The sequence below is a fragment of the Phoxinus phoxinus genome (assembly GCF_949152265.1).
Source record: "Phoxinus phoxinus genome assembly, chromosome: 16".
Classification (NCBI taxonomy): domain Eukaryota; kingdom Metazoa; phylum Chordata; class Actinopteri; order Cypriniformes; family Leuciscidae; genus Phoxinus; species Phoxinus phoxinus.
The window spans coordinates 6,821,047-6,833,267 of NC_136891.1; the positions used below are offsets into that span (position 1 = coordinate 6,821,047).

The window sequence follows — 12,221 nt, forward strand, 5'->3', positions numbered from 1 at the left end:
AAGGAGGATCTTAAGGTCACCAAGAAATCAAAATGGACAATTCTTGTTTTTTTTTATGGCATATTGATGTATTTATTATCAATTATTTATGCGTGCACATTTTGTGCAGCAAGATTGCAGCAATAGCAAACCACATCGATCCAATGATTCAATCAATTCCCGATGGACAAAATCAAGCCCTGTCTTACATTTTCTCATGTTCGAGAGGCCGTTACACTCAGATATACATCACAATAGGGAAGAAAATCATTGCAACTTCTGTTTCATTCCGACTTTAAAATTCTGTCATCATTTGCTCATCCTTATGTCAGCAGTCATGTGCAAGTTTTTCTAATGCAAAACACACGAGGGAATTATTAAACAACATGCTGTCCTGAGAAGTAGTTTACTGTATATATTATTTGTGCATATAAGTTGTGCAGAATGTTAATTCATGTCATCTTTTCTTTGAAGTCAGTCTGCAATATGTGATGTACACCTGCACACAGGACATTTGCAGTTATTAGTATTATAGTGTTTGTAATGGGAGAACAGATAATGATTCTCTGGAAGGGTCCTTTAGTCTCAGGAGTGATCATATTATTTCTATAAGGCTTTTAGTAATTGCCAAAGTAAATGTAGCTGCACAGAGGATTTCTGCATTATTTATTAATTTAACGGCTGCTTTTATCATAAGTGCTTCATGTTCTCCTGAGTATAGCTGTTTTGTCTTGACTACTGTATTGCATGTAGATGCTTTTACCTCAGGGCTTCAGGCTTTTCTTTGAGGTTTACACTGCATCAGGATCACCACCGATTTACACCAAGTTCACACCGAGAATAATAGCCATAAAGTGAACTATATTAGTGTCCACATCAACGCACAATAGCATTCTGTTTATTCTAAGCACGTGCTGCAGGTTTGTCGTCCGCTACTTTAAATGCTTGAGCTCTTAAAGCAGGATCGATTCTGACAGGTTGTCAATGTTTTTATCATTCATCAGCTGAAAAATAAAACGTTCTGAAAGTGATTTCAACGATATCGTTCCTCTGTGACACTTGTTATAGTTGTGGTAGACTCTGCTATTCTTTTATAATTAGAATGATTTTTTAAAACTCTCTCTCTCTCTCTCTCTCTCTCTCTCTATATATATATATATATATATATATATATATATATATATAACAAAATATATACAAAACATTGTATGGGTCAAAATTATCGATTTTTCTTTTATGCCAGAAATCAGGATATTAAGTAAAGATATTTTGTAAATTTCCTACCGTAAATATATAAAAGATATATTTTTGTGAGTGAATGCAGGCTGCAGAAATATAGTGAACATAAATGGACAACTTTAAAGGCGATTTTCTCAATGTTTTGATTTTTTTGCACCCTCAGATTCCAGATTTTCAAATAGTTTTATCTCGGTCTAAAATTGCCCTATCCTTGCAAACCATAAATCAATGGAAAGCTTATTTATTCAGCTTTCAGATTATGTATACATATAAATTTTTTTCTTTTTAAACATTTACCCATAAGACTGGTTTTGTGGTCCAGGGTCACACACACAGGGACCTCTCTGATCTGTCCCTATATGTGTCACGTGTTGTGTGGGAGAGACTAAACACACAAATAACACAAAGATGATGACGGTACCAGGCTTTAATTCCAACGAGGTACATCCAAACACAAATAGACCAGACCAGACCAGACCAGACCCTTCTTCTTCTTTTCGATTAATGGCAGATTGCAACCATGACTATAAGGTGCATACCGCCACCTACTGTACAGGAGTATGTAACATGAGCTATATTGTGACTATATATATAAAATAAAAAAACTAAATCCTACTATATAACCCTATATTTTTAAGATATTGTACCACTGCTTCCTGAGTATCATAACCCCATCTCCTATTGTTCCTATCAAACCTTCAATATTCCATTCTCTTCCTGCCTGTCTCATTTTTAATTTTAGACTCCTCCTCTCCTCCCTATATTTCTTACAGTGTAGTAGTACATGTTCAACATCTTCTTTGGACCCACAATCACAACAGTCCTCTGTTTGACTTTTGCCTATTAAAAACATTGTTTTATTTAACCCTGTGTGATCAAACCTCAGCCTGGTTAAAACGCACTCTTCCCTTCTATTATTTCTAATTACACCCTGTGCATTAACAGATTTTTGCAATCTGTAATAATTTCTTCCACTTTTATCCACATCCCACCTACCCTGCCATTTCTTCGTCATTTCTTTTTTTAATTATTGCTTTAACCTCCCCTTTTCCAAAGGGTATACTTATGATCAGACCAGACCCTCAAACAGAACTGAACTTAAATAGTGAGAGGGTAACGAGATGATTGATAGGTGCACAGCTGAAACTAATGAGTGTCCATGACAACTAACTAAGGAAAAACAGTACTGATTGAAAACAAGAGTCCATGTGGTGTGAGAGAGTGTGACAATATAATAAAGGTTCCAAAAGAGTTTGGTTTTTTTGCAGCGAAGCCAGAGAAGATTTTTTTTGTTCCTCTTAGAACCTCTCAATGAACAGTTCTTAAAAGAGCCAATGTGAAGAACATTGTAATAATATAAAGAATTTTCAATTTTCAGAATGTTTCCAATAAAATAACCTTTTGTGCAATGGAAAGATGTAAAAGGTTCTTAATGGAATGATTGATGACAGTAAATAACCTTTGTCTTTAAGAGTTTATATCAGTGATGTATTGTGGTCTTCTGAAAAGGCCAATGCCCCATTTCTGAGTTTGGGTTATTTAGTGCAATATAAGTTAATTAATGTGTGCGTATCAACGCCATTTACCACCTTGCACTATCAACAAGCAACCAATATTTTAACCAATTTTCAGTTAACCAAAACCGGTTTCCTCTTAATGTCTCCTTAAACATTTGTTCATTGCATAACTAAAATAGTACAGTATGAAGCAAATGATCTTTCAGAAACCTAATATTCGAATATGCTGATTTGCTGCTTAAGAAATATTTATTATTATTATCAATGTTAAAAACTGTTTTGCTGCTTAATATGTGTGTGGAAACTGTGATATCTTTTTATATTTTAGTAGGATTGTCTGATGAATAGAAAGTTGAAAAAACAGCATTCATTTGAAATAGAAATGTTAGGGTTAGTCGAAAAGTGTATAGGCTATATATATATATCTTTTTTGAAACATGGCATTTTGATAATTTAATTTTCACGTCTTTTTCTTCAAATCTGAGACCTACCACAAGCCGTTTGCAAATTTGAGGACATATGGGCCTTGCACTGCCAGTGTGAGGATGAGTGCTCTGTCGAGAGATCCATCTTTAGAAACTCTGGTAACACAGTGGGATTTGTCAGTGCTCTCTGGGAACAGGATTATTATATGGTGTCTCAGAATGACCTGTCTTTAAGAGTAATTTTCTCTTCCTTGTTTGACCAGCACGCTCAGTCCCTTTAACAAGGTCTACGGTGACATCTCTATCACAGCCGCTGCCTGTGGTCATCCTGTTAAAGTCAATATAATGGCACACCATTAACATTCTCACGAATGGGAGGTGGGAATAGATTATATGATTTAAAAGTAAAACAATGGAGGCCTCACAGAGAACATTTCAGCGTCATATATCCTTATAAAGCTGAGAGGGACAGAGTGTTCACTCAAATTACTCAATTTTTAATCTCGTTCCAAACCTGTATGAGTTTTTTTTCTCCTGTAGAACACAAAAGGTGACGCTTAGCATAGTGTTCAATGAGGACAAGCTCAAACGAGATCTATGTCAAAGGGCATGAGTTTAATTTGATAGTAACCTAAATTTAGATCTGCAGGCAGTTGCACAACATGAAGAAAATCCTTTAGAATTATAACTAAGGGTTTTCTTATTTTGATTTATATTCTTATTTTTTTAAATATCATGATAAAAAAAGGTTTTAAAGGGATACTTCACCTCTGTTAATATGAATGTGTATTTAAAATGGGTCATTTATGTATAGAAATGTGAAATTATTTTTGAATTTGGAGCCTTCTAGACTGAGAAAGGCCAGAAAATGTATTTGTGGCTCATGTGGATGAAAGACAACAACTCCCAGAATGCACTTGCTTCACTGCCATACGAGGCCACGCCTACCGGTAAGAGAGAGCGGAGTTAAACAACAAGGCTAGGCTACTAGTGAGTCTCCGTGACAAGTCTGCCCGGAATTTCGAGACCGCCCAAAATGTCCGGGATTTGGCTTTTGCGTTCTACAGTCGCCATTCATGATGTTTACTGTGGCGAGCAGGACGAGACTGAGGGCCGCGGGAGAACGACGCGAGGCCGGTGGCGGGATTACTGATGAGCGGCACCTGTGAGACGCACCGGTCTCGTATCTCTCACGGAGGAGCGGGAATTTTCTTAGCAATGTTAAAACGCACATTTACCGATCACGTGTTTAGCGTTCATGTAAACACTACATTCATATTTAACTGTGATGTTCCAAAGCCATTTGTTTTTAAAAGTAGTTAATGTATGATTGTATGGTTTATCCAGGATTCGTTAATGCTTAATATAATCAATTCCTCCCTTTAATTGCACAATATTTCATGTGTGTGTCTGTCACACAATCTAAATGGAAAATGTATTCATCCCCATGCTTAAATTGCTTAATTCTCCAACCGCTTCTCCACTTTTGTCTTAACATACAGTAGCCTACTTTTAGTTTTATAGTAACAGAATACAGTTGCAAGCGCACACGTGACATACGCTTTGCTTTATATTCCTGTTGGTCTACGAGCAGCTTTTTCAGAAATCTTTTTCGCAAACCCAGTTGCTCTTAACTTTCATTTCCTAATAACATTTCAGATTGTGGAAGCTGGAAGAACAAAACAATTGCTTTGTGTTCGATTAGATTAGAGCAATTATCCTTATTTTCGGAGGTTTTGTCTGCTGGAGCCAACCTGAAAGCTTTGAAATGTTGAAAAGGCCTAATGAATCAATTAACTTTTAAGGTTTTGCAATAAAACACTAGTGGTTTCAAAGGAAGTCCTCAAACTTTAGAAAAAAAATTGGAACAGAAATAGATTTTCCCTCCATACTAGTAGTCAGGCTGTCCATTAAAAGTTTCTGGACTATGCGGAGAAGTTTGTTCCCTGCAGAAATTGTCTTCTGTTCATTTAGAAAATCAGAACGACTAAGATGGACAGTTCAGTAAAGTGTTGTGGCTAATGCCTGCAGGAGAAAGTGTGTGATCACCTTTCCACTCTACTTCAGCTGAAATAATAAGCACAATGGGGAAACTGAGTTAGAATGTCTGGAAAGACTTTTGTTCCTACAGTAAGATCTCCTCGTCTTGCTTTATACCTGCAGTGCTTCTGCTGTTATGATTCTATAGAAAACTCATATTTATTTTAAGAGCAGCTTTGCTGTGTCAAGAGATTGCTGCAGTTTTAACAAAACCTCTGTGCAAGAAAGAAAACTGGTAGTTGTATTTTATTTCTTCAGGGTCGGATCTGCAGGATCCCTTTGCGCCTATCGAAAAATCGATCTTCAAAAAAATCTTCAAACATCGCGCAACAACATCAGCATCACACGTGCACACGGGACGCAGATGTAGGAAACCTCGTGAATTAAGGCCGTTTTATGTCGGTTTCACATTTCACAGTCGTATTTTTTTTTTGTCATGCATGTTAATCAATTAGTGCGTTCACACCGGACGCAGGAGCGTCGTGTGAGCAGCAGACCAGCAGTGAAGCGGGTTTTTCGGCGTCGACTCCGAGTCTATTTTACGCTCAATTAAAGTGATAGCACACTTTTGATGGAGAAAATAAATATGATTTCACACAAAAAGTGACCAAAATGCACAGAATTTGCATGTCCAGTGTGTTTTAACAAGAACACACTATATTTTATAGTGATTATCTGTTACAAAAATTATTAAAAAGATTATCTGTTCTACGCAAAATGTTCTATTTAAGAAAAGATAGAAAATAAATATTTATGTGTGCTGTAAAGTGGTTAGAAAAAATGTAATCAGTATCGGCAGGTCAAACTCAATGAAAAATCGGAAATCGGAATCGGCCTAGAAAATTGTAATCGGTGCATCTCTATAAGTTATATTTATTTTTACCCTTCTTTACTAATCTTGTTTTTGGCTTATTTTTTTGTACCATGTCAAATGTCATATTTCTTGTGGAAAGTGTTTAATTATGATACATTTTAAATTTAAATACATTTTACATTTTAAACAAACACGAGTAAACTCTATGGTTCAAAAGTTTAGGATATTTATTTTCCTTTCTTTTTGAAAGAAGTCTCTTAAACTCAGCAAAGCTACATTTATTTGATCAAAAATACAATACAATTCTGAAATATTATTAACATTTTAAATAAGTGTTTTGTATTTTAATATAATTCAGTTAATTTAGTGCTAAGTTGTGCTGCTTAATATTTTTGAGGAAATGTCTTATTAGGATTCTTTGATAAATATTAAGGTCCAAAGGACACCATTGTTTGATATAGAACATTATAAATGCCTTTTACTGTCACTTTGATCAAAATTTTATTTATTATAATGTAATATAATGTATTCCTTGCTAAATAAAAGTATTAATTTCACAAAAACTGTAGTTTTGTATATACATATTATTGTTTTATTCTTTTTGGGGTCATTTTTGATTTATTATACCATCAACTTCGACTCCATGCGACCTAATCCATGTCCCTAATCTATCCTTAAAATCTGAGGTCAGTGATTTATAGGAATGATATTCCAGGACCATCAGCAAAAGAAGGTTTATCCAGGATTATGTTCTGCTCATTGTTCTGATCATATTAATATCAGCCTTAATCCTGCTTGACTTCAAACCAATTCAACTAATTGACCGTTTATCCAAAGAGTTTGTACGTATAAGTTCATATTGATTGTGTAAAATGACTTATACCACAGCAGACTGTCTATAAGTGAATTCACTGTGTGCTGGCCTTCATGTTTCCCCACAGGAGAGGAGAATCTACTGGCAATACTGAAAAGAAGATGGTGGAAGTACATGATTCTGGGATTGATTGATATAGAAGCCAATTACCTGGTCATTAAAGCCTACCAATACACCACACTGACCAGCGTTCAGGTAGGTCACACCTCAGCAAATGTTTATGAGTGTGTGTTTGTGCATTGTGAGGGAAAGAAAAGAAAGATTGTGAAGTGTCCTAAGAAGCGAAAGCGCAGTGGCTTGAAGCCTTTGTTATGCCTGTCCGATTGGCAGTTAAAGCTCGGCTGTTTGCCTCACATTGCGCTTGTCATTTAATCTTCATTAAGGCACTGTTAGCGCTGAAAGATCCTTATTCACGTCGCCGCTAATGGTGTTTGATTAGTGGCCAGAGGAGGTCTCAATGATTATTAGAGATTCCAACAGAGAAAAGGATCGATTTTTTTTCACTTCTCACTCTTCTATTGCCATCACCAACAGTCATTACAAGAGCCCTTGTGGATGCAAAGACTGTCATCAACTATTTGTTAGAGAATGTGCTGGCATCCACGCATGTATTAGCCTAGTCTACTCTACCATTAGACACTCAATGGGACATTCAGACAGGCTTTTATCAGTGAAGGTGTAGCTGAGAGGATCAGCTCAATCAGGATCAGATCAATACGGATTTTATAATGTGCACAAAAGAGTACACATCTTCAAACAAGAGTGTGTTGTTGTTATTGATTTCTTTGTGATAAGATCCCACAGCATTATGATAGCATGTGACTACAGGTGAATACAGATGCTGTTCGATATTAATACGCCCTAAAACACAAACAAACACCACAGAGGCATCATTCCCTCCTAAAAATGTTTTGGTATTGATTGCAACTTTTAAAAAAATGTGCAACCTCTAATTGCAGTATCTTTGATCATTTTTATGCTTATTGTTTGAAAAAGGAGTTGTGGCTGAAATCACACATTTAAGTGGCTAAATTTGTTAACCAGTCCTACTCGACCCACTTTGAGGGCCCTATTTTAACGATCTATCTGAAACGCAAGTATCAAACGCGAAACGCAAGTAACTTTGTGTGCGGATCTTGGGCGCTGTTGCTATTATACCGGCGGGATAAATGACTCATGCGCCAGACGCAAATCTAAAATGGGTTGGTCTGAAGTAGCTTCATTATTCATAGGTGTGGTTTGGGCGTAACGTGAAAATAAACCAATCAGAGTGTCCTCTCACATTCCCTTTAAGAGCAGGTGCGCTTGTTCCATGGCGGATTGCTATTATAACGGCGGATTTGCCAGGCGCACGCAACTTATGATGGTAAAGTTGATTTTACAGTCTTCAGAATTGTGTTTCCTGGTTCTTGACGGACAACCCACTTTGTCAGATGTCCTTATATACCTATGTGTCTTGTCACTATTGATCAAGCAGATTTGATCCGTCATTACTACAATTAGCCTGAATAATTTGGTTAAATGTGTAAGCTAGATTTATGCCTATTTTTTCACATCTTCATGGACACCACAATGATTTCCCTCGTGTGGTAATATTTTTCCTTGTAAATATGTATGGTTTGCAAAAATATGAACTGCTGCGTCTGTGTGGATGAGAGAAGCAAAGTGTATGCGCGTTGTGCACACGCTACATTATGGCCAGGCATGCGCCCTTAAAATAGCATCTGAATAACGCGCCACTGACTTTAGACTAGGTCTTTCCTAGGTTATTTTCTCAAACTGAAAAATAACACCAGGGAACCTTTGCGCCAGAACACGCCTCCTCTTTTAGCTGAACCGCCCCGGGAGCGCAAGTTCATTCCCTAATTTATCGTTGTGCGTCTGTGGAGGGAAAAGTCTGCTGTGCGCCTGGTGCAAAATAGGAATGATACATGCGTCGACGTACAAAGTAATTTGCGCTGGGTGCAAGATAGGGCCCTAAGTGGGATTCTAACCGGGGTCTAACTGGGATTCTCCCGGTCGTGGGAGGCGGGCAGGCTAACAAGGACGCTAGAGACCACAGGCTCTAGCATCAGTCTCTTGCGCACCTCTTGATGCCAGACTTTTACACGCACAGCTCTTACTGGCCTACGTCAGTTACACTCACCCTCCTTAACCTCACCCCCACCTGGGTCACGGCACCAAATGTAACGGTTCTACTCGACCCGCTCAGTCGCTAGTGCGCCTCTTAGCCAGGGGAGTGAGGTTTACATGCACAGCTCTTACTGGCCTACATAAAACAAAACAAAATTATAATGCAAATCTCAAAGCTTCTCTGTACTGTGAAACTGCATGATCACTGGCTGTCAAGTTTAGTTGCTGCTTAGATTTCTTTATCAAATACAGTGATACTGTATATTAGCTCAGTATCTGAATCTAATCCACTTGCAGGCAACTTTACTTCTAGATGATGTTTTGCGCATACTGAACTACTAAGTTGTTTGGGTCATGTCATATCTAGCCTAGGGCACTAGCCAGGACTACATCAAAATAATAGGTGCATGACGCCCCTGCAAACATGCACTTATTGGTTTTCAAGAGTACAATTTTTTTAACGCGCCCACTGCGACCAATCAGCAGGTACCGCCAGTTCAGCACTTCTCAGGTGCCTGCGCAGCACAGCCTGTGCTGCTGACTTTAAAGCGTTATCTGTCTCTGTGTTCTCTGCCCAGCAAAAGAGAATTAGACGTTCAGTTCATACTGCTCAGAGCCACTGGAGACTCCAGCGTCTCTGATCAGACAGTGGAACCAGACGCAGATGCTCCTGCTGGTCAATCAAACGCTGAAACCCCGAAGCACGCCACCAGACTTCTTAATTATTTCTACTGCATTGGTTTGCAACCAACTTTTGTATAAATACTGTAGATGGGCGATGCTTTGTTGCAAAAAAAAAAAACTATGTTAGATGAGCAAGCTTAAATTGCAACAGGGAATGTAGGAAAATGTCTTATTACAGAATTTATAAACTGTTGGTTTAAAACTGTTTAAATTAACAAAAAACAAATGAATGTTAAATTGACATGGTAAATGTAATATATTTTGAATGATAATTTAAAATAATATCAATTAATTTAAGTGTTCAAATGAACTTGTGAGCTATATTGTATTTTATAATGTCATTACATTTTGTCCTGTCTAAAATAGTTGGTTTAGGGTAAACGAGTGCAAGGTCTCCTTGATTCAAATTGTGTTTTTATTTAATAAACCATGTATCATTGGATGGAAATGAGCGACATTTGTTTGGAACGGAGTGCTGCATGCAGATACTGTAAGTGAAAAACGTATCAGATTTATAACAGGAACCGTGCTGATGACAAACAGCAAGACATTGAAACACTTTAGATTCCAGCATTGACACTCATTATAACACACTCTAATGACCGGAAACCCCCTGCTTGAAATCTCTTCTGTTAGATGCATTTATTAAATGAACAGATTGTTTTATCTAAAGGCTGGAATACACTACACTACACTACATGACTTTTGCTCAGATTTTTGCCATGACAGCATCCAAATGTGATTGGTTCGTTTTTTCTTTTGTGCTTCGAGAAACACTTTGTTTTTGCTTCACCAACAACAGTGTTTTTAAACACAATACCTGGTAGCTGAATGATTCCGTGTTGGAATGATTCGATTTGAGTTAATGATTCAGTTCCTTTTTGAATCACCGTTTTTTACTAATGATTTAATGAACGATTCAATGACTCACTCATTAGGCCACTTGTCGCCAACTACTGTGGCGTATTGATGTAACAGTCTTTTCCATCTATCTAATAAAACTGGAAACTTGGTACATTAAAAAAAGAGAGATTAAAATGACTGATATGATTTTAATTTATATAATAATTTAATATAATTTACAGTATTAATAATGACTGTAGTAATTAGGGTTTTGCTGTTGTCAAAGTAAATTCAATATGCAAGTATAACAGAACAACAGTAAATTAGATTAAATGTCAGTTTCATAGGGTAAATCATACACACACGCAGCCCACCTTTCTCGGTTGTTAAACCTTACATTGTGTACAGGAGGAATCAAATGAAGTCACAAACAGAGACATAGTAAGTGACTGATAAACAAGCCAGAGGCTTGAGCAGAGCTAATGCATTTTCAGCTCTAAATTGGAAAAAACATTTTCACATTTTCAACATTTTCTAGCATGATAGCTTGTTTGATGAGGTCAGTCGGGTCCCTGCTCATCTCACACTGGAGTTCATCACGCTGTGCTCTTCTCCGTGTGAGGAGATGCTTCCCGCCTTCCAAACTTTTGCAGGCTGCTTCCCCCTGTGGATCGCAACGAGTGTATTTTAACATTTTTATATAGGCTGTAATGAGGTTACACAACGGCTCATCAATATTAATATGCAGTCATGCCGAACCATGCGACGGAGCCGCTCTTTAAAACATTTGCCTATTAAGAGTAGATGATTACTTGTTATAGATGGTCATGGTGTTGGCTGAGGTCCAGAATGCAAATGTCCTTACTAATTCTGCTTACATATTCTCTTCTACTTCTCCTGTTCTCCCTTTTGTGTTATCGGCTGAGGCAAAAAAATATAGTTTTAACAAATGTCTCTGATCTGATGAATTTTATGACCTCATTATATCTCTTGTGTGTCCTTCAGTCATTGAGAACTCATGAAAAATGTATCCATCTCTATCTATCTATCTATCTATCTATCTATCTATCTATCTATCTATCTATCTATCTATCTATCTATCTATCTATCTATCTATCTATCTATCTATCTATCTATCTATCTATCGTTCTATCGTTCTATCGTTCTATCTATCGTTCTATCTATCGTTCTATCGTTCTATCTATCGTTCTATCAGATTGCCCACACTTCCATAGGAAGCTGGATTGGAATGAATGGAAGTGTTCTTAAATACTGTATAATGAACAATAAAAATAAAAAAATAGATTAAATATATAAACAAGTCTTTGTTAAACCAAACTTTGCTTTTCTATTCGAAATTACGGTAACACTTTAGTGTAGGGTCCAATTCTCACTATTACTGTAACTAGTTGCTTATTAACTTGCACATTACTAGGATATTGGCTGTTTATTAGTACTTATAAAGCACATATTAATGCCTTATTCTGCATAACCATATTCTACATCCCTTTAATCCTACCCAATACCTACACTAAACAACTACCTGACTAACTATTAATAAGCAGTAATTAGGAGTTTATTGATGCAAAAGTCGTAGTTAATAGTTAGTTAATAGTGAGAATTGTACCCTAATGTATGACCGCAATTACATTTATAAGTTTCAATTATATTAC

General features: G+C 36.9%; 1 protein-coding gene across 1 annotated transcript in view; it reads left to right on the forward strand.

Moving 5' to 3' along the window:
- Positions 1-12,221, forward strand: part of slc35f1 (solute carrier family 35 member F1) — a 131,617-nt gene that overhangs the window by 97,614 nt on the left and 21,782 nt on the right. Inside the window, exon 3 of the mRNA XM_079583645.1 lies at positions 6,956-7,083. Coding sequence (XP_079439771.1) covers positions 6,956-7,083 — 128 coding nt within the window. The remainder of the gene's footprint in view (positions 1-6,955; positions 7,084-12,221) is intronic.